This window comes from Oreochromis aureus, linkage group 3 (assembly GCF_013358895.1).
Source record: "Oreochromis aureus strain Israel breed Guangdong linkage group 3, ZZ_aureus, whole genome shotgun sequence".
In the NCBI taxonomy this organism is placed as follows: Eukaryota; Metazoa; Chordata; class Actinopteri; order Cichliformes; family Cichlidae; genus Oreochromis; species Oreochromis aureus.
In genome coordinates this window covers 21,235,304-21,259,019 of record NC_052944.1, presented here as the reverse complement: position 1 = coordinate 21,259,019, position 23,716 = coordinate 21,235,304, and the positions used below count along the sequence as shown (strand labels likewise).

The window sequence follows — 23,716 nt, the reverse complement described above, 5'->3', positions numbered from 1 at the left end:
CGCTATTTAAGCACCAGTCCATTTACCATTTACAGTCTTGAAGTTTAATGCTCCATACTATTTAACAAACTGATGGAAATAAAAGCTCATTATTTAAAATGTTAGACTAAAAAAATATATATATTAAAAGAAATATTCAGAAAAATATATGAACGTGAACAGGCTGTAAATATATAGTATAAAATACCATTAGAGACGCTTTATTTATATATGTAAGAATAGAAATACTACAGGGTCGGGGGGGTCTGGTTGGGAAGGGTACGTAAAAAAAGAAGGGGGTACGTCTTTACGTCACACGCCGCGTTGGCTCGCAACAAGTGGTGAAAAGTTTTCAGACCCCCCCTCCCCTGTATGTTTTTGTTGGGGGAAAAGTTGTTGGGAGTTAGGTCGTGTGAATGTAGCTTTCCCGTATTTTTTTCCTCGCCTCTCGGTAGCAGTGGGAATGCGAGTTTTTACTCCAGGGAAGTCGAGCTTTCGAGCAGGGTTTTTCCTCCCTACGTCCTCCGGCTCGGACCGAAAATCTCGGTGGCCCTCATCGTTTCACCTCTGCCGTCTCGTTAGCCACCTAAGCTAGCTCCGCCGCCAGCTAACTGCCCCACAAAGTTATCGCTACCTCGCCTCACGGTGTGTGTGTGTTTCTTTCGGAAACTTCCAGGTCGGCAGGAAAAGAAGAAAAAAAAAAAAGAAACCGCAAACGTAGAAATGGCGGAAACCAAAATAATTTATCATATCGACGAGGAGGAGACGCCGTATTTGGTGAAGATTCCCATCGCTGCCGAAAATATCACTTTGCTGGATTTTAAACAGGTCCTGAACAAGCCAAACTACAAGTTCTTCTTCAAGTCTATGGACCAAGACTTCGGGTGAGCTGCAGTGATTTCTTTCCTTCCCCTCTCTCTGTCTCTAGTAGAAGGAGAGCTGTGAGCTTTGCTTGCAAAATAAGGAGATCCATCATGCAAACGTGAATGTAGGTACAGAAATTTTGGAAAGCAGCCCCCCTTTTGTTGTGCTTGGATTTTCTGATCGGAGGAGTGCTGACTTCCTAGAGCTAACGTGCGTGCATAGTTTTGGGAGAAAATGCTGTTTGTATCTCTAAGACTCACTCAATCCCATCTTCTGAGCAGTTGTGGTATATTTGTCGCTGGGGGCTCGGAGGTAACTTATGGTTCGAGGGAGGGTGAACATGCATGAAGCCAGCCTGTCTGGCCCCCAGTCAACCAAGCCCGGCCTTAATCAGAAAGTTATAATGAGTGGTGATGAATATCCAAATACCAGAGGTAGCTGTGTCGGCTGGGACATTTCTCAGAAAACATCATCATTACAATGGGAGGCATTCCCTGTCCCTGCTGCTTTTCTTTGCCCTAATCCGTATGCCTCCCTCCCTCCTTCAGTCCATCATCTGCTGAAATCCTCGCCTTTTCTTTCTTTCGGGTTTTGTCTCCCCTCTTTAACACTTTGGCCTGCCAGCCATCCTTTCATTCCCCCACTTCCTCACACACACAGACACACAAAACCTAAACTTCCTTAGAAAGAGCCGTCTCCTCGCCTCTATCAATTTAATCTTGCTGTGTGTTTTCGCGCAGAGGAATGCATGTTTGTGGTTTATTCACACAGCGAGAGACCCTTAGGGTTTTTGTTAAATACATTGTAGTCTTGGATGAAGACTTGGTCTGGGCTGTTTGCCTCTTTTACTCCGTTTGGATGGCACCAGGGGAGCCTGTGCCAAGCCAGCCCTAATATCAACCCGGAGATGAGGTGGATTTTTTGGCCTTTCACTGGGCTTTGACAAAGCTGGTGGGCAACTATTAGCTGTCAACAGCAGCAACATCAATAAGAGATCTGTTTAAAAAGACTGTACATCTGGTCTAACCAGTGCCTGTACACCCCAAAAAAAAAAAAATAAAGAATAAAAAAATTGGAAGTTGCAGTTTACCTAATGTAGTCGAGCTGTTTGCATTATAGCGTTAAGCCTAGACAGTATATAAAAGATGGATAGTTTTTGGATGGATGGGCATGATTTTCAGTTCTGAAAAGTGAAGCTAATGTGGAAGTACCTTGTAATAAACAGTAGGGGGCGACTCTTCTGGTTGTGAAAAGGAGTCCGCTTGCATAGAAGTGAACAAAGTGATGTCACTCCAGAATTAGAGTGTTTAGTGGGAACGTTGTAAAAGGGAGGAAAAACAGGATTTGTTTTGCTTTTTATTAAGGTAGAGCCGGTGGTGTAGCACTAGTAATGCAGTATACTGTTTGTTTTTCTGCACTTAAAAACAACGCTGCAGCACATTCCTGGATGGAGCCTGACCTGTGCTCTGCGTATGGCTTATTCAGTGAGTAACAAATGCACAGAAGTTGTAGTTTTTATACTCTTTACCATTACCAGTACCATTTTGGATAGTTAACTCAGGGTTTATGGGACTGCTTCGTTTTATTGAGTAGGAAATTCAAGTTGAGGGGTACGTTCCAGTTAAACATTCCAGCTGAGAACTTGGAAATCTGGACTTTCGTACAAATCTCTAACACAGCATTAGGGTGGGCCTTTATTGTGTTTGACAACCTGCTGCTGTATGAGTGAGCACTGTCCCTCAGATTTAAAAGTCTGAATTCTGCTTCTGCACCAAATCTAGTTATGTAGAGCCCAAGCAAGTGCCAAGCACTGTTGTCTGCATTTATACCCGTAGGAGCTGCACAGACGACGATGTGTACTTAGATTTCTAGGGAGATGTGTGGCAGGTTATGGCATAGGTTTGTAGAGAAGTTGTCTGTCACTAGTACGTACACAATGATGGCCATGTTTGGCCTATGTATTTGAAACCCATATTTAGGATTTGGGATCCATCACCTAAGCATACCATACTATAGCATCTTTTTTTTATAAAGCAGTTTAGAAGAACCACAACTAACACAAAGTGGTGTACATTGGAACTAAATAATAAAAATACACAAGATTGAAATAAAAATCAATTAAAAAGGTTAAATAACTACCAGAAAAAGAGACTTCACCATTAAGGTGACACTATCAAATATCTTCCATATATACCAATATAATCACTTACTGTTTATAACATGTAACATGAAGAAAACATGTAACGTGGAAAAAGGGAATGACTTGATACTCTGCTCACTGACTGTTTATTTTCTATTGAATTTCCTTTCAAAAGCACCACAAACTGACGCTACCAACATGAAGTTTGAAACTTTTTTTGGAGGTCTGTTGTATTAGTTTTAGTCTAATGTCCCAAAGAGTGTGTGTGGGTGTGTCTGCAGCTGTCATGCGCACAGTAAGATAATTAGAGAGCTTTTCAATCAGCGTCTCGGTTTATTATTTTATCTTTACTAGACTTTGTAAGTTAGCTGTCAGATTAAGAGCTTGTCCCTGTGTAACTGGGCAACACATGATTATGTTTAGACCCCGTGTGCTTGTGTGTGAGCACTAAATGTTAAACGTCTTAAACAAGCCACCCTCTGGAAACTCTCAAAGACTGTATGGCCTGTCTTTAAGTTAAATTGCACTGTCTGGCATCACGCTCTCTCATTTGAATATCTCCAACTGAGTTCAGATGAAAAATTTCAAACATAGCTCTGAGTCAGCTGTCCAATCAAAGCAGGGACTTTTTCTCCCCCTCTCTTCCCCCTTCTCTCTCCTAACCAGGAGAGGAGTGTGTAATAGTGTGTGTTTTCATTTGTCCTGGGTCGAGGCCAGCTGTCGAGGAGATCTGTGTGTGTGGCAGAGGGGGAGCTCCGTGGAGCAGAGCAGGCCAGGGCTGGTGCTGGGAACCTGGACCTGGACAGGGGCCATTTGCTGGGTGTCTGGGGTGTCTATGGGGAGAAGAAAGGGAGAGAAAGAACAGGGTGGTGTTCACTTAGTCACTGGATATTCTGCTGTATACATGTGCGCTGAGAAGGGATCAGGGAGCTGTTTGAGTAAGATTAATTGTTAGAACAGCAATGCCGTGTTGAGAGTGAGGAATTTAAGGGTAGCAAGGGACTTGAAGAATGGTAGTCGGCAGGGAAAAGCTTAAGTTAATCCAACAGGACTCTGCATATTTCAGAGTTGTTTATGCATTGTATTCGAGGCATTTCAGTATGTGTGTGAAATGACTTTCGACTGTGGTCTCTTGTTTGTTTGGGGGACAGAGGAATGACGACAGTCTTAATCTCTGCAGACACTTTGTGCATCTGTCCGTCTGCCGTCTAGGTGCAGATTTATAGTGCTGAAAAAGTGTAATGGATAGGGGAAAAAAAAGATTGTTTGCTACGTCAGTAGCCACATAGACAGGGCTCTCAAAACCTGCAGCAGATCCTCAATAGTGCCCACTACAATCTGGCCGTATGCTAGCACGCACCCACAAAACCAGCTCTCAACAGCTGCTTACAAAAGCCCAGTGGAGCCTGACCAAGTCTCACACACTTAAGAGGAGGTACGTTGGCATGTGAAGCTGGAAAAAGGAGACTTTTGGAGGCGCTTGAACAGCCAAGTGTCCTCTATGTAGCACTTACGCCCAGCTCGGTCTCTTGGAACTACTGTCGCTGAAGCCAAGTGTTTGCCTCTCTGTAAACATGGAAGTCTTAGATGGAGGAGGGGAAAACTGCCAGACGGATGTGTTGTCTTTAAAGAATTTAGACCATGTTGGCTATTAATGTTAAGTAGCTGCTGTTATCTGTAATGGCTTTGCATGCAGATTTAGTTGACCGGGTTGTGTAATTCGCAAGTAGGCTCAATGTGTTTTAGCTCATTGTGGTAAAAGAAGAAATTCCTCAGTGTCTGTGAAGCACATTTGTGATGTTTGTTGTTAGTGTGCTGATTCATGGCTCCATGACTTGGGTGGTATTTTGGAAATAAGATTAGAAGCAGGATCCCAGTGATAAGCTTGTACTTATATTAGTGTGGAGTTTACTTTTAATGGGGGCTAACTGAAGCTAAATTAATTAATTGTTGCTTTAATATTAATTTAAACCTCTTACAATACTGCAAAATTACATTTAGATCAACTTGATATACATTCAAGGAGGTCAGGAAGGAGACTGACCGTTTTGGCTCTCCTTTGTGTACAACTAAGATATTTGCAAAATGACTGCACAATCAACACCTCGCCAAGACTGTGCAAGTTGCATTCACACTTAAAGAATAATTGCAATTTTGTTAATACTATAGTCAGAAATGACAAGAAAAGTGATGGATTTGTGCCAGAGGAAGTACCAGAAGCTCATCAGCTTTACTGCAAAGATCATCCTCCCCTAATAGCCTATTCAGTAAGGAGCCAGTATAATTCAGTTCAGGTTTAGTTATATAGTCCCAGCTCACAACAGCAGTCGCGCAAAGATGCTTGCAGGGTTATTGCAGGATTAAGATGGTACATTGTTACAGAGAGAACCCCAACAATTAGATAAGCCCTGGTGTGTGACTACAAATGCTAAAAAAAAGCCAGTCCTAGGCAAGGTTTCCTCTACCTCTGCTGACTGAATCCAACACATTTTTAACACAATTTCTGTGCCCTTGTTTCATTTCATTTTAGAGACATTTTTGAGACTCAACTGGGTCACACTAGCTTCTTTCCTCTGCTGTTGTTACACTTCAGGGGTGTTTGTTGGCAGCCCCTAGTTTGGTAGTGTTGGTGAGATACTTGGATGTGTTACACAATCAATTCCCTATTATAATAAAAAACAGGCAAATTGTTTTATCCTTAAACCAAGTTTGTCTTGTATAAAGGAAATTTTTGTACCTCCCAGAGAGGTTCTATTCAACCATGAATGAACCCCTTTTTATCTCCATTGCCTTTACTCTTCATAGCGATTAATCTGACTGGCCTATGTAGTCACCCATCAAAAAAAAAAAAAAAAAAAAGCCTTTAAACTCATTATCTTTTTTTTTTTTCTTTAGAAAATGTTCCTCAGGTTCGGCTGAATGCGATCCTCCTCCCAGCCATCCTTTTAATGTGGATTTACAGTTTTTCAGTGAAATCAGTTTTAATATGAGTGTGATCTACTGCAGCTGCATTGATGTGGCTGTAAGCTGATGATTTTCCCAGATGGGTTTTGAATTAACCCTGGCACTTTGATTTGGTGCAGCTGTGTTGTTGTCACGGGCTCATATATTTCATGTAATGTGTCGGTAATGTAAACTGTTTAATTCCCCTCCACACTTTCACTTTTTCCATTTATGACTTAATGTCATTTTCAGCCCTCTTTTCTCCACTGCAGTGTACCATACAGATCACACTTATCATGATGTCAGAAAACCAGAACAGTTCAAACCTACTGAATCTCCCTGTGTGTCTCTGTTCTTCAGGGTGGTGAAGGAAGAGATTTCAGACGACAGTGCCAAGTTGCCATGTTTCAACGGCAGAGTGGTGTCATGGGTAAGATATGATAAACTTGCTGTTTATTTTCTTTTTAAAGCAGGAGTGGAAGCTATACAGATTTCCCTGCTAACCTTTCTTTTTCCATCATTTCCTCTTGAGGCTTGTCTGAAAATGTCAAGACTTAACTTTAATCTCAAGAATAAGCCTACATCATGTTTAGCCAGAGGGTGTTTGCAAAAACCACCTCTTCTTTTTCCTGTCTTCCTTCAGACCTCCCTCAGACCAACAGTCTTGTCTAACCAGCAGCAGTAAAATGAAGTAATTAGATTTCAGATTTTTAGTCATTAACTTTGCACAATTACATGTCATCAGAGAGTTTGCACATCTGGTCCTGGCTTGCTCTTTGGTGAAATGTTTGGAAACTTGGAACAGGAAAAAAACTGAACCAGAGTAACTGTCCACCCAGGTAAAACGGGAGGGAGCAGACTCAGCAGATGTATGGGAAAAATGTTGTTGGAGCTTTATCAACAGCCTGAGTCACTGGTAGTTTTGCTAGACTGTTACTCTCAGACTTCAATAAATCTTTTGTCACTCGAGAATTTTCTTACACTGAGCGCCTTGAACCTACCTTTTCTTTGCATGACATTTTGTTTCCCTTTTAAAAATTTTAAAGAGATTTGTCAAATGAAAGTATGCACATTTTAACCTGGAGACAGACATGATGTCCTTGTTTGCAGTAAGTCTGATGCACTTTTTCCATTTTTCTGAGAGAGGGTCCTTACAGATATTTTCCATATCATAGTTATGTTTCCATGCAGCTTGCGAGGTGTCCTTTTTGTACCATTTTTTCCCAGTTATGTGTTTTAACACTGAGGACAGTAGAGATAATGCTCTTAACTGCTTTATATCCATAGGGGTTTTAGTGTTGTTTCTTCTGCTATTTGTGTAAATTGAAAGTTTACAAAATTAGAAACGGCTTAACCAAATCTTTGATTTCATTAAAATCCCACAGTCATAACAGTTGTAATGTTTAGGGGGTTTTTTTTTTTATTATAAGAGGTGTTGCTGATTTTCATTCAGTTGGTTTTAGATGTAATAACATGGTAACCACCTTTCACTGAAAAATAAAATCCATCCATCCTTCCATCCACCTTCTGCCTCTTATCTGGGTCCAGGTTGTGGGACAGTAGTCTAAGCTGAAATGCCCAGACTTCCCCATCTCCCTGACAGTTTCCTTTAGCTCTTTCAAGGGGGACAACCCAGGCAGTTCCAGGCCTCGGTCTAATCCGGGGCCTGCTCCCACTAACACATGCCCAAAACACTTCACCAAGAAGCATCCAGGAGGTATTCTAGTCAGATGCCCGAACCATCTCAACTGGATCCTTTCCATGTGGAGTATTAGGAGCTGTAGTTTGAGTGCTATCTTTAAGGCTGAGCCAAGCCACCCTTGGAGGAAGCTCACTTCCTTCTGCTTGTATCTGCCATCTCGTAGTTTCAGTGTATACCCACAGCTCAGGGCCATAGGTCAGAGTAGGAGCGTAGATCGACTGGAAGATCAGTGGCTTTGCTTTCAAGCTCAGCTTGTACTTCAACACAACAGACTGATATAGCATCACTGCTGACACCACACCAGTATGTCAGTCTCATGCTCCACTCTCACCTCACAACTCAATGAACAAGACCCTTTAAATTACCCCACTTGGGGCATTCCACCCCTTTCCAGCTGAGAACCGTGACCTCAGACTTGGAGGTCCTTATTGTTAAAGCACAAACTAAATGCCTGTTATTAAATTTACACATTTACATCAATATCAGCAAAAACTCAATACTATAAACAAGATGCTATATTAAACTGGATATGCTCTCACTAAAAAGATAGTTCATTGTTTTCCTTGCCAGAGTAATTGTCAAATCTGGACGGGGTGGCTGCAAGTCCTTATAAAGCTTTTATCTTAAATACGTATTTGCTAATAAACTGCCTTAAAAGATTTAAATGGTCTTAAATTCATTTTAAATGTGTCTTATATGTTTTTAGTCAACTCACAGCTAAAATTTTGACCAGCAACATAAAATTTTCACTCTGTCGACACATTGATATCCTACCTACAATGTGACTGCATTGTTAAGCTGAGCTATTTTGGAACAACTGGACCCCCGATTTAGAAGGCTATATTAGCAGGAAAGCATGCATCACAGTTGTTTACATGCAGCAATGCATGACTTGGCCATGTGCAAACACATAGAACAGTATTAGGCGAGAAAGTCAAGTTAAAATTCTGTAGCCGCACGGAATTTAACATATGCGAACATTTAAATGAGCATGTCAAGAGAGAAAAGCGTTTTTAAGTTTGCCAAACAAATTCACGAAGGAAGCAAATGTTTCTCTGATTGTGTTAACTGATACTTGAGCCGAGCTGCACGCAGCGTGGCTTGTTAGCAGTTATAGCACAGTGAGTTGCCAGGTACAGCTTTCATACTTTCCATTTCTCTTGTAGAAGACCCAGTTGTTGTACTCCACCCTGCGGGTCGCATTTAAAAGGAGACAAAACACTGAGACTTGGCCCAGATAAGAAGGACAGGGGCTGGAGCATCTGTTAAGTGCATAAGAACTCAAAGAGAGGGAGAACAAAGCTCAGACACCAGAGGGACTGATATGCGATCTGCACAGAGAGATGGATGAAGGGATCCCAGAAGATGAGTGTTTCACAGTTACGTAGCCATTAATGGAGAGCAAAAAGCAGGGAGTGACTGGATAAAGTGGGCGAACGTCTCTGTGCACATGCTTGTGGACATTTGGTTGAGTTATTTTGACAGGAAATACAAAGCATGTTTATATGAAGTCACTGAATGCACCAAACTTCCCAAACTCTGGAGCTCATATGAAGTTTATAATAAGAAACGTTATGTGTGGGCTCTGCAGTGATGTAAGAAGGCCTGGACACCGCTCTCTGTGTTTCTATGGTCCATGTAATTGGAAGCTATATGCCATTCATCCTAATTGTTGATGTGTGATACCTCTCTCTCCCCTTGTATGTGTGTGTGTGGACACTTTTGTTGTATAATGAAGAGAGACAGGTTAAGTGTAGGATAGCATTTCAGTTTGCCCTTGAGACTTTCGTCTGAAAAGAGTACAGTGTTTGTGTGTCAAAGTAATTGACATCGTACCCGTTTTTCCTCCCTCTGCCCTCCACCTCCTTCCTTCTCCTCCTTTCATTCCTCTTCTTTTTTTCACCCTCTCGTCTCTCTGCCCTCTCTTACTTTGTGCCAGTTTCTCACCACTCCACATACTTGGCTACTTTTTTCCTAATACTTTCCATCCTGCTTCCCTCGACCTTTACCTCAGATTCTTTCCTCTCTTTATTTTTTTTGTGTTGTCTCTAAATCTCTTTTATTTTTCTTCCTTTTATATATCAGTTGGTATCTTCAGACACTCCAGCTGCAGAGCCTCCAGTGGCGGTGGTCCCCCCTGTGGAAACAACTACCCAGCCTTTGCCCCCTCCGCCACCCCTTCCACCCCCACCTGCAGAGAGGACCGGGGGCATCGGGGACTCCAGACCACCATCTTTCCAGTAAGCAAAAAACACACACACACACACACACACACACACACACACACACACACACACGTGAATCATTTACTGTGTATTTAAAGTGAGGGAAATGATTATTTGATCCCCTGCTGAAGTTTGTAAGGTTGCTCACTTACTAGGAAATGAACAGTTTCAAATTTTAATGGTAGTTTTAGTTTAATGGAGAGAGACAGAACATCAATGAAAAATCCTGAAAAAAACACTTTGCATAAAAGTTTTAAACTGATTTGCATGTCACTGTCATGAAATTAGTATTTGATCAACAAGTAAAACACAACTTAGTACTTGGTGGAGAAACCCTTGTTGGCAAGCACAGCTGTAAGATGTTTCTTGTAGTTGGTCACCAGGTTTGCACAAATCTTTAAATCCTTTCTTAGCTGCCCCATGGCAACTCAAAACTTCAGCTCCCTCCACAGAGTTTGTATAAGTCTGAGGTTTGATGACTGGCTAGGCCACTTCATGATTTCCTGCTTCATCTTTAGCTGCTCCTTTGTTGCCTTGATGGTATTTTGGTCATGCTAGAACTCCCATCCATGACCCGTTTTCAGTGTTCTGGCTGAGAGAAGGAGGTTCTCATCCACGATTGTATATTACGTCTTGTTCATTGACCCCTCAATGCGGTGAAGTTATCCTGTCCCCTTAGCAGAAAAACGGCCCCAATAATGGTTCCAACTCCTGAACTGCAGGGATGTGCTTTTTGGGTCATACTCAACATTTTGCTCCTTTCAAACACAGTTGGTTGAGATGATGTCAAAGAGCTAGATTTGACCACAGCACTTTCTCCAGAACCATCTCTGAATCATTTAGATGTTTATGTTAAACTTTGTGGGCTCGCGTATGTGTCTTGAACAGGGGGATCTTGTGTGCACTGCAGGATTTCGTTTCATTGTGCTCTAGTGTGTTACCAGTGTTGTTCTTAGCGACTGTGATCCCAACTGTCTTCAGGTCATTAACAAGCTGATCTCATGTAGGTTTGGGATGATCCACCACTTTTCACCCATTGTACTTGAAGATTTGCAACACACACCTGTGCTGCTCCTATAGTTTTAATCAGGAACTGTATATTTACCTGAATATCTCACACTCTCAGAGTATCAGGTTTATGCACGAATATGTGAGCTCATTTGAAACTGATCTTAGCTGGGACCGCCCTTGTTATTGACACAAGGAAAAGCTTTCAATCCCTGAGTAGACAGATCTGATTGAAGTGTTCCCTCACACAGTTTGAGTATGTTTTTGCCATATTCAAGAACTTCCATTCCAGTGTGCTTTGAAATGTTATGAAATGTGGGCTAGTTGGTTTGGATAGTTGGGGTTACTGCAGAAAACTGTAACATCACATTAAGTTAATATGACAAATGTGTCAACAAACAGTTTCCCAGTGATTATTCTTGTTTAACACTGTTTTGGAAATATCTGCTAATAGCAGTGAACCAACTGGTTTCTCACTTTGTTTGCTGTCAGTTCCTGGGCAGGTATTCAACGCTGGGTTTACCAGAACCTGCTACCAAAAACATTAGTTTTGAGCTGAAAAAGCAAAACGAAGAAGTGAATATACTTAAAAACTATCAAGCTAATACAAGTCTTTAGAGCAAGAATGACATCTCATCTTACATGTAGTCATTTCATTTTTTAAAACAGACAAACAAACAAAAACATGCACGCGCACACACACTCACGTGTGTGATTAGGACAGCTTTTTAAAAAGCAAGAAATCAGTATGAATTTTAAAATGACTATTTATTATTTATTTGTATTATATTATGTTATATAGTACAGCTTTTCTTTTGTTTTTGAATACTCCTTGTACACACATGTACAAAGAGTGTTAAAGTGGGACTTCACAGGTGGGCAACCTGTAAGATCAGGTGTAGCAAAAGTGTGTATCAGTGTGGGCCAAAAAATCAGAAGCGGTTGCATACTGTTTTGTATTGGGATATCCAGCAGATTTTCGCTTTATTTTACATAAATCACAGGTCAGCTGTGATGAACTGCTACTCTGATATTCACTGTTCTTTGTGGATCGAGCCAATTGAACTCAACAGGATATAAACAGATGATTCAAGAGCTGTAGGGATGATTTCTAACACCTGGGCAGTATAAAGCTAATCAAAAAGGTAGAATTCAGTGAGTGAATCTAATCAGCTTCGCCAGCTTAGATATACATTGATGTTTGCTGCCTTTCATGTAATTTAATATTGATATTGATATGACCAATCCAACATTACTGAAAACTATAGTTATAACTATAGTTTTCCATCCTTTATCTTTATAAAAAACCAAGTATTTCTGCACACTGCTGAGTCATTAGTAAGGAAGTAAGGAAGAAAAAGTAAATTAGTTATTTGTTTCCATAATATGTTTGGAGCTACAGCAACACCTTACTGCTCATATGTGATAATCTTCAAATGAAAGGGTCTCTGATACTAAAGAAAAGGTTCAGTGAACCAGCTGTTTTTATGACTGGGTAGTCTCCAGGTTACTGGATGCTGATCCTTTATTAACTTATTCCAGATGTATTATCAGTGTAGATATAAGACCATTAAGCAATGAGAAACTGATTTTTGGGGACAGTTCTTTTTTTTTTTTTTGTTAAAAAAACAAACAAGCAAAAAAAAACAATCAAACTGCGAAATGCTTAACCAGCCATTTAATTGTGGGTCTCATGAATCCAGTGTTAGTTGTGCTTTTAAGTTTTTATAGTGTGGACAGTGGGTTTGAATCTTAAAAGCAAACTAATTATCATTCAGTCTGATTGTGGTTGTGTTGATGTACACACAGCTTACAAAAATGAAGAAATCCATGTGAGTGGTAGACAAAAATGAAAACCTTACTATGTGATGTCGTTAAAATTACTCCTGATTTCACCCAAAGTCCTTCTCAGGACACTTATTTGGACAATTACCAAGTTGTTTTTAAATAGGGTAATATATATATATATATATATATATATATGTGTAATTGTTCTGTATGTATGACAGAAAATAAGGAAAAGAGTGATTAGTTCCCTTGAACTGAAGAGTAGTGTATAGTTTGACGAAAGAAATGAATGGACTGATGTTAGCTGATTCTAGTTTATTACTGATAAGGATGTCTCTTGGGAGATAACAGCAAAATGTCTGCAAACATGGCAATGAGATCATTTACAAAAAAGGCCTCTTTTGATGTTTTTCCACCAGAAGCGCTGGCAGTCTTTTCTTTTGACTGTTAAAATGTCCTACCCTGAAAATATTACAATTCTTTAAACAGCAAATTGGCACTTATTTTCTTTCTTTATTTGTATGATAATTAATAAATAATATAAATACTTGTATGATGTGTCAGATTCAGTTAAGCCCATTTTCATTCAGAGGAAGCTGTTAGAAATTAGGACGAAAAAATAAAGCATAGATATTCGTATACAACAGCAGGCAGTACTGCATTAAAAGAACGGGTAATTTAAGGAAGGGCATGTACTTTCTAGCCTACTATAATTGCAAACATGCATAACATAAAATATGTATGTAGTTAGAAATGCCTTTTATGTTGTAAACACTGATTACTGCAAATCCAGTGTTGAAATCCAGTCGCGCTCTAATTCCATCTGTAATTGTGCTTATTTTTACAGTCCCAATGCAACAGGCAGCGTGGAGACTTTGGACGACCAGACTGAAACGGAGTCTGTAGTTTCTTTCAGGAGAGAGAGGCCTCGGCACAGAGAGAGCATGGAACAACACGGTGAGACACTCGTGCACACGAAAACAATCCTTTTAATACTGCCTCCTATCAAGATTTGGCACGTCTGTATCTCCCAGACACTCAATACAAGTTGATATAATCAGAGAGTTGCTGAGGAGTGAGGAATGTTTGGGATCTATAGGGAAACCCTGACTTGCACAAACATGAAAATTCATGTTGATTATTTTCCCTGTTGTCTTTGGGGACTCTCGTGCGGCATCCCAGGCCCTCGTGTGAACGGCCAGAGTCGTCTGGAGCGCCACCTGGCAGGATACGAGAGCTCTAGCACGGTGATGAGCAGCGAGTTAGAAACGACCAGCTTCTGCGACTCCGAGGACGATGACACGATGAGCAGGTGAGAAAGAGATGAGCATTATGGGGAAAGATTTTTCCGTCTACTAAGGAACTCAGTCTGATAAATGTCGTATGTATCCCACAGGTGATGAAACAGGCTAATGAGAGAGAAGCTGTCCCTTAAATTTGTGTTGACCTCCTTAAGAGGCAAGCCTGTTAAAGGTTTATGAGATTTTTCTCTCTCTTGACCTTTCACCTTTTGTTGAACAGGTTCAGCAGTGCCACAGAGCAGAGCACAGCCTCGAGGCTTCTTAAGCGACATCGTCGACGCAGGAAACAGCGTCCCCCACGTCTGGAGAGGGTGTGTGCACACAATTCACTTTGTGCAAACAGATTAAATATTTTGGTCATGTCAGTGTCTGTAGTGTAATGTTGTCATTTCCTGCTCCAGGCCTCCTCCTTCAGTAGTGTTACAGATTCCACAATGTCTCTGAACATCATCACCGTCACTCTAAACATGGGTCTGTACTCTCCTCATGCACCTCATGAACCTTTAAACTCATATCTCAGATTCATTTTTCTGACCTAATGTTCACCTCATCTTAACATTATTGTGATTCCTCAACCGTACAGAGAAGTACAACTTCCTGGGTATCAGCATAGTGGGTCAGAGCAACGAAAGGGGGGATGGAGGCATCTACATTGGCTCCATCATGAAGGGAGGAGCTGTGGCTGCTGATGGACGCATTGAACCTGGTGACATGCTGCTGCAGGTGAGGAGGAATGATGGCTTAATCCTATATAAATGATGATGTGTTGTTTTATTTTGTTTTTTAAATTACTGCTCAGACAGCTAGTTTATCCAGGAAATACCAGTGTGGTTGTTTGGTTTTGAGATCTTCTGGGTTTCATTTCAGGAGCTTTTCTTGTGGGTGATCCAGTCCAGATCAGTGCTTGTTCACTTCAGTTGTAATTCATTCCTTGTCTACATGAACACATCTGTTTTTCTCTAAAACTAAACAAAGGAAGTATTTACACGTATGACTGCAACTGATTTTTTTTATTTTATTTTTTTATTCTGATCAAGAAGCTAGAACAGGGAAATTACTGACATTTTTCTGTTGAAATGACTTTGATTAATCAGCTACCTAAACAGTTGGTTGTTATTCTTCATCATCAGCATCAATAAATAATTCATCTCTACTTATTAGTCTAAATAAACCTTTTTCTTATGCCTCATTATCCCCTCTCCTCCTAGGTGAATGACATCAATTTTGAAAATATGAGTAACGACGATGCAGTGCGGGTCCTGAGGGAGATTGTACACAAGCCGGGGTATGTTTTTTTTTTTTTTTTGTTTGTTTGTTTTTTTGGCTTTTTAGATGATATCAAATGTTTTCAGGTTTTGTCTCGTCAACAGGTAGTACGCTTTTGTTGTTATCAGGGGTGGGTGGTATAGCCTCAAAATTATCTCATGATATTTCAAGAAGGTTTTCTATAATTATATTTCTGAGAATATAGGAAAAATTTACTGAACAGCATTTTATTGATGCTTGCAGCTTTAAGGCAGCAGCATTTAGAAGTATAACTAAATAAAGGGGATTTTCCTTCTTGTCCTTCTTTGATGTTGTATCTTGGGTTGAGCTTTAATCCAGCTTCTTAAACCCCTGTTTCAGTAACTTCGATCCATCATTTGCTCTTCTTGTCTTTTGACGTGTAGCTAGTGAGTGCTCCAGTGACGCTGTGTGGAGATTTGTTTAAATCGCACGTCACTGCTAGTATCTCCTTCTTCGTAGTCTAGTAGTAGTCATTGTTGTGTTTTTTTTTCCTCAAATGATGAAACATGTTCGTTCTCTCCACCTTCAGTTTTCTTGCATATTTTGCAAAGCACTGTGCTTTGGGAGGTTGTAGAAGTATCTTTCTTTTTTTGTTTTGTTTTATTAATAAATGATCATTGGAGGCTGACACCCAGCTCTCACTCTCAGACATGGCTTGTCTTGTTGTTGCCATGTGACATTTTTGTATCGGGTAAATCTTCACCCCAGTATTAGCATGGACGATGTGATCTGACCGTAGTCGTGATGTTTGCGTACTCTTTTCCAGCCCCATCATCCTCACAGTGGCAAAGTGCTGGGACCCGTCTCCTCAGGGCTACTTCACTCTGCCTCGCAGTACGTACAGCTCTGCCTCAGACACAGAACACGCGGATCCATGTTTGTGTCAGTAACTGTTTCCTAATTGTTTTCCTCACCCTGCAGATGAGCCGGTCCGACCCATTGACCCTGCAGCATGGGTCAGTCACTCCGTGGCCATGACCGGGGCTTACCCTCCCTACCCAGGCAGTTCCTCCCTCAGCACCATCACGTCCTCGTCCTCCGTCACCGAGACTGAACGTAAGAGTCTTTGCATTTTCCGTGATCACCTTACTATATATTTGCTCCTTTATAATATCCCCTTTGCTCTCAGCCTTTTCATGGCTGTGTATTATTTTCATAAAACTGTCCTTCATGTCTAGTTGTCTAGTTTCATATCCAGACTCGTGATATTCAGTCTGAATGCTGTTCATTATTCTAAAGTATCTCTTTCCCCTTCTTCAGTCTGTGTCCGTCTTTGTCTCCTACCAACACTGGCACAGGAGTCGTTTTTCACATCTGTCTTTCTGCTTTTGTCGCAGCTGTTATGTGATAAATGACGTCTGCTGCTTTCCTGCTTTTGATCTCTTTCAAGTTCCACTCCTTGCTTTCTTGTTTTTGGCCCCGTTCTGTTTTCATCTGTCATGCTTTCTTGCATTTTTTTCCCTCCTGAGATTTTCCTTAAACACTCTTTTATCCCTCTCCAGGTTTTGATGACTTTAACTTATCACTGCACTCTGACATGGCATCAGTCGCCAAAGCCATGGCCTCACCAGAGTCGGGTTTGGAAGTCCGGGACCGCATGTGGCTTAAAATCACTATCCCCAACGCTTTCCTCGGTAAGACAAAAAGGGGAAAACGAGGCAAGAGAGACTGCACTCGTTCCATGAACTTTTTGTGGCTCACAGGACTTTACAGGGCAGGCATTATGTTCACAGAATTAAAACCGTGTGACTTGTGGGAGGAAAAACCCCTCAAGTACAAATGTGAATGCCTGTTTTGAATGAAAACATGTGTTAAATTGGAATCGCATGCAGCTGAATCACAAGGGATAATTACTACGTGTTTGTCTACTTTGTGCTTTTTGAAATGAAAATTTGGCGTTATATTCAGTCTCTGATTTTATTACTTTCCCCTTAACTTCTTAATGTACTCTAACACAGCAGCTCACAGGCACACCTCAGGCGTCAGGCAGGTTTTTCAGTCAGAGGTGTTCATTTCACCTGGATAGTTTTTGAGCTTGTCGTTTTCCTGCTAAATTCCTCTTAAAGATATTTGATTTATAAATAATCCCTTGGTTAGATTTCCACTCGGCTACTTTAGAGGTAAGCCAGAAGTAAGCCCAGCGGTGTTGATGTTTCAATTTCTCCACATAAATACATGACTCAGTGGTCTGCATACAGCACTGGGAACCCTTCACTTTAAAACAAACTCTCAAACAGAATGCAAGCAGTGAGGTTACAGACACGGGGAAGTTAAATATAAGGAAGTGTATTAGGAATAAAATGTATAACCACACCCAGCCAGCTGTGTGATGTGGTACATTTGATGGTGGTGTTGCTTTTGTTGCTCTTCACTGCAGCTGTTACAGTGCTGCATTTAAAGTACAATATATATATATTTTTTTTTTTCTTTTCACAAACTCAATCTGCCGTTTCTCAAACTGTCTACTGGAACAACAGCAGATATGAAAACATCTGTTGTTTTCATATTGATGTGGCCTCCAAAGGGAGACAAGCAAGATTAATGAGTTAGTGTCTTTATCTAGTTCAATCACCGTGGTAACTACGGCTGAACACATAACCTGAATTCTAAAATCCTCCACACATATTGACAACTTGAATTGAAAAATTCAAATTTGGATTTACCAATCGATTAATAAAGTAATTAGATAGGAAACATTTTTGTCTTATTATGGATCAACTGCTCATTGGTTTCCATTTTAGAAACTGCAGAGTTTTAAAGTTTAACCATATACATCTGTCAAAAGAGTAGTTATTAATTAATACTGTTTAATAACAGCAGCCCCTCTTTGCTCGTCGCGGTGTGTAAACAGACTCCGGCTCCACATTAAACTGTGGCAGCGTCATCATCACTGCAGCAGTGACCTAAAGTTAAACTTTTTATTCACACTCTGCACCTAAATATGTTTCTGTTGCGGGTCTGTTTTTAGTCACAAATGTGGGTGAAATGCTCCCGTTTACATGACTCGATGAATCGTTGCACCGAACCATTAATCTTGGGTCCCTTTTTTGTAACAATGTTGGCTTTTACTGTTATATTTACTGGCCTGCAGCACTCTTTTTCTAATTTTTCCTTCTGTATTTACTGGTGTTTTGAACAAAATTCCTTCACGGGTACAAATTTTAGTGACTATTAAGCCACATGACGAACGTGACACTTAAAACAAAAGTATTCACAGGGCATGAACATGAAACATGAACTGGGATTTATTATGATTGTTTAAAAAAAGGTATGTGTGACAATGCTCGTGCAAAGTTTTGCACAGGAGGGAAGAAGGTACATGCAGATATATGTATGGTATGTTCATTATAATAAGATGTTCTTTAATTATCATTATAATTTAATACGTTTTCTGATTGTTGTAGGGGCGCTCACAGGGATTATGTTGTTTAGAAAACATATATAGAAACATATTTAGAATTTATATTTGTTTAGAAACATATATTTTATATGAGCACGCACTGAGCCTAGTGTGTGTTTTTGTTTTGCTAGTTTATTTTAAAAGATCAGTCAAACCTCTGCACTTTATTTCATGATTCATTGAATTTTATTATGAAAACCTGGCATCTATGGGACAAAATGTTTCTTAATGATGATTAGAATGATTTCTCTGCACCCCTCATCAGGTTCAGACGTAGTTGAGTGGTTGTTTCACCACATCGAGGGATTTCAGGACCGCCGTGAAGCCAGGAAATACGCCAGCAACCTGCTGAAGGCCGGCTTCATTCGTCACACGGTCAATAAGATCACATTCTCCGAACAGTGCTACTACGTATTCGGAGACTTGAGCGACTGTGAGAACTGTGAGTGGCTACAAAACCCTGACATCAAACACTGAGCAACACATCAGACTGCTGAATTTTATCCTTAATCACATTTTGCACGTGGGCACTGGTAGACGCACTGGTTGTAGAAGGGGTTAGACATTTGACGTCATAGTTATCAAAGGATTCTTTAATGTCCTGCCATCGCTAAAATGAAATCTCAGGAAAGAAGACCAATGATTGTCCACAAGCTGCAGCATATTACAGGTTCAGATCTAGTCATTTTTTTCGGGTTTGGTACAAGAAAAGATTTTTTCACGTCAGAGGTTGATATTTGAAGCCATTCATCATGCAAACCTAAAAATTATTCTCTGTTAGCTGTAAAACTTAAGGGAACATTTTTGTACCATTGTTCACCCTCTCCCTCGTGTCTCCCACACAGATATGGCCAATCTGTCTCTGAATGACAACGACGGTTCCAGCGGCGCCTCGGACCAGGACACCCTGGCCCCCTTGCCGCTCCCTGGGGCTTCCCCGTGGCCCATGATGCACACCTTCCCCTATCAGCCATACCCAACACATCCCTTCTCCAGCCAGCCGCCTCCGTACCATGAGCTTACCAGTTACAGCTACGCCCCGGGCAGCACTGGCAGCCAGCACAGCGAAGGTAAGCGGAGAGAAATGTTCTTTTATCCAGTATTTATTTTTAGAGTGAGATGCTGTAGGTGAGGCTGCTGTGAGCAAACTCTTCCTGTTTGAAGGGCCACTCCAAAATATTACTCAAGAAGTTTAGCTTTAATGACAAAGCTACATAGTGTGCTCTCACATTGTGTATAATATATCCTGTGGGTCTGGATGACTGCACACAGGGTTATTAATCATGGATGTAATATTAGAAAATAAAATAAAACAGGACATATGAGCCTATTGCTCAATTTCTCCCATTTCAGGGTTTTTCTTGGCTCAGATGGGCTGTTTGAGGATGACAGTACATCCCTGATCCATGTCCACTAAGGCAATAAGTCTGCATTATATTATTTTCTGCCCTTTTAATGAATAAAAATGTCTGAAGCTGAGTAAATGACGGGCTTTTAATAAAACATTTTACTGCTTTTGGCCTAAACCTCCTTTGTGTGAGCCAAAAGTACCTTCATGCGTGAGAAACCCTGCATTTCCAAAAATTAAAAAAAGTACACTACCTCTTAGACTGGGATTCTGCCTCCTCCTGGTGTCAGACGACACATTTTATCTTTCACGTGTAAGATGAAGGTGTTCACCGCTACACCAGAGACTCTGGAGAGCGTTCAAGGCATCTGTGATTCAAAATTTAGCTATTAAAAAGTGAAAAATCAAAATGAGCAGCAATTCCTGTTGTGCAAAGCAGAGAGGATAGTTGCATATGTAGAGTTAAAGGTTGAAGACATCTCCACACAGGAGTTTGCAACCAGCCATTGCCAGAGTCTAGAATGCTTCAGCTCACTCAATCGTTAATCTTCACTTTAATCAAATACAAAAGAAAATGATGTATTTTCTTGAAATATTTGTTTAAAATCATAAACAGCACAGTCTGGTGGCTGTAAATTTGTTGAATTACCCAGTCATATGCAAAGTGTTAAGGCCAATGGGCCAAACGCCTGCTGCTAGGACACAACTTCAATGCAAGAGTAGTAAATTTAGATCACAGTAATAAGTAACATCATAAATTAACCACCTCCTATGAACACTTTTAATTCAGTTTTTCTATAAATAAAACTGTTAACAAAGGCAGCTTAAGTTTGCTAATGTGTCTTTGTCCCATGTGTGTCCTGAGGTGCATCTTTACTGTTCTGTCTGAGCTATCACACAATCCAGTGCAACTAAGTTGTTCTAACCCAGCTCCACCGGGGGGCAGCAGTCAGCTGTGTGGAAAATGCTGTGAAAGTACACAAGAAAGACTTCACAGAAAAGTGTAAAGAATTTTAGTAAAATTGGTAAATCAGCTAAGCAGTGTCATCAGAGCTCAGATTTGTTTGACTTGTTATCAAACAGTTTTCTCTCTCGTGTCGTTGCAGGGAGCCGGAGCAGCGGCTCGACGAGAAGCGAGGGCGAGCGGCGTCGCAGCAGTAAAGGCCCTGGTAGCACTGTGGGCGGAGGGGAGAAATCCCCGTCCGGTGGTGGTGGAGAAGGCGGCGGGGCCGACTCGCGCTCCGGCAGCGGCAGCGAGTCTGAGTACTCGACGCGCAGCAGTCTGAGGCGCGGCCACGGTTCAGCTGCCCCCAGCGAGCACAGCCACGCCTCCTCCCAGCGCTCGCATCATCACCGCATACCCCAACCACCCCACATGTCTCCCTACCCGCCGGGAATCCTGCCGTACAACCCCATGATGGTGATGATGGTACCCCAGCATCCACACCCGGCCATGGCAACCGCCCACGGCCTTCAGCACACACAGCCGATGGCGGCAGCTCCCATGCACCCCGCGTTACCTCCACCTCCTTCCTCCACTCCTGGAGGACCGCCCGGTGCTCCGCCCACTCGTGACCTAGGCTCCGTACCCCCAGAGCTCACTGCATCACGGCAGTCGTTCCACCTGGCCATGGGAAACCCCAGCGAGTTCTTCGTGGACGTCATGTAGTTTTTTTTGTTTTTTTCTTCCTTGTGTTTGGTGTCCGTTCATGTGAAGTTAGTGTTCCCACTTGTGTCGACGAGGATCTGATGGTAGCTTATTGAACTCGTGTGTGCCTGATGGAGTCGGGGCGCTTGACACTAAATTTGGTCGAACAGGGTTTTAAAGTGAGAACAACGATAGGACAAATCTCAATTGATCTATGTAGAAAGTTTAGCTTCTCTTCTTCAAATCCACTACAGAGCACAGCCTGTTTTTATTTTTCAGGCCTTAACCCAGGAGGTTATTGTTTCCCTCCTACAGAAAAATGTACAATATTTAGCATTTGATCATTACACTCCTTCAAACACTCACTTAATATTTTATCATGGGAAGCCCCTTCCAGTTCAGCCACTTGCCTCTGAGCTGCCCATCCAGAAACAACTGAGACCACAGTTTGGCACTAGAGGGCGCCAGACACACTCAGGCACTCGGGCCAGATTCATTGGCTGCACAGGAGCAAATCAAGTGCCTTTCCATTATTTACATTTTCACACTCCAGGTACAGCAAGCATCTTTTGTTTCAGCATTGTTTGACAGTGAGCCCTTCTGTATATATCTATTACTCTTGTGTATATGCAACTCTGCAGACCAGCAAACTGTAATGTGAAAAGAAAGAAAGGTCCAAAAATGTCAGAAGAACTTGTGTTTAGTAATCACTGTCTAGGCCTAGTCATGAGATAACTCTTGTTGTGAGGATTGGGGGATGGGGGCGTTTTTTGGTGTCAGGCTGTAGAGGCTTGATGGTACTCGTGGCACTAGACGTCCACAGCGGTACTTTTACCTACATGCAGTGTATATCCTCAGTAACTGTGATCCAAATGCCCCAGCTCTCCATGCTTATTTTTATGTTACTGACTCGCATTATTCACCCGTTCCTTTTTCTATGTGTGACTATATAAATCATGTATAACCCAACTAACTATTAAGGTGCTAAATGAAGAGTCAACATTTGAGAAAGGTGACATTTATAGTGTCACATTGCTTGATTTCATATTGCCACCTTTGCTTGTGTATTTGAGAATAAATTTGATACATACTTACTGTTCAGAGTTGTTTATTTTAACTACACACGTGAAGATTTAAATGAAGTTTGTGACCATGAATTTTTTCATATTGACAGACTGCAGTACAGATGTTGCACAAACTCTAAAATTATGTGGGATTTGAATTTAGCTTAGCATCATGTTTTTAATAGATGTAATAATAGAAATATATATTATCATACGGGAGAACCAGGTGGAAATCTTTAGAATTTATTTTAATAAAGCAGTTAGATCCAGATTAACTAACAGAAAGCAATCAAGTAGCAAAACCAGAGTAAAAGTATCCTTACACTGCAATATCAATAAAAGTTAATACAGCAAAAGAGATGTCAAAGAAAAGCATGTGATGGATACTGATGGCACTTTGTGCTACCAATGCCAGTTGAGCTGTGCATTAGTGATAATCCAGTAGATTCTATTATACTGACAGAGGTCACTTTGTATAATATATTCTGCAAAAATTCAATGAATATACAACAGTGTGTGTAATTTTATGTAAGGGATTAAAAAGATAGCCAGAGTTTTCAATCTAAACCTAGTGAGTTTAGTGCAGAGGCAGATAATAATGGCGACAGTTTTTAGTGATGAAACATATTTAGCAGTTTTGTTTTTCCAGTTTCAGTCCCCCCCCCCCCCCTATTTCAAGTCATTTTAGGACTATTAGGTTGAGGTTAAAAACATTAATATAAAATTTGGGTTAGTTTTGTAATGTAAGTTCAAGCTGCTTGGATTCAGTCTGCTCAACCTGTTAGACTGTAAAACTGCGCTTCCCATGAAACACTGCGGTTTAAAAGCATCCGGCCAGCCATATGTCATTTAGTCCACTTATTAGATGAAAGGCAGTCAGTGCAGAGCTGATCAGTTCCTGGAGCAGTTTGCTCATGAGGAGTGGGCCAAAATACCTGCTGAGAGGTGCGGAAGTCTCATTGACAGTTACAGGAATTGTTTGATTGCAGTGATTGCCTCAAAAGGTTGTGCAACAAAAT

General features: G+C 41.1%; 1 protein-coding gene across 1 annotated transcript; it reads left to right on the top strand.

Annotated features, from left to right (window-relative positions):
• Positions 1–702: 702 nt before the first annotated feature.
• Positions 703–22,728, top strand: dvl2 (dishevelled segment polarity protein 2). Its single transcript, XM_031753156.2, has 15 exons — positions 703–863; positions 6,287–6,356; positions 9,714–9,868; positions 13,497–13,606; positions 13,832–13,961; positions 14,171–14,261; positions 14,352–14,421; positions 14,534–14,673; positions 15,159–15,235; positions 16,004–16,071; positions 16,159–16,293; positions 16,740–16,871; positions 18,903–19,079; positions 19,483–19,707; positions 21,092–22,728. Exons 1-15 carry the CDS (start codon positions 703–705, stop codon positions 21,652–21,654), a joined length of 2,304 nt encoding a protein of 767 aa, XP_031609016.1. The 3' UTR covers positions 21,655–22,728.
• Positions 22,729–23,716: the final 988 nt, after the last annotated feature.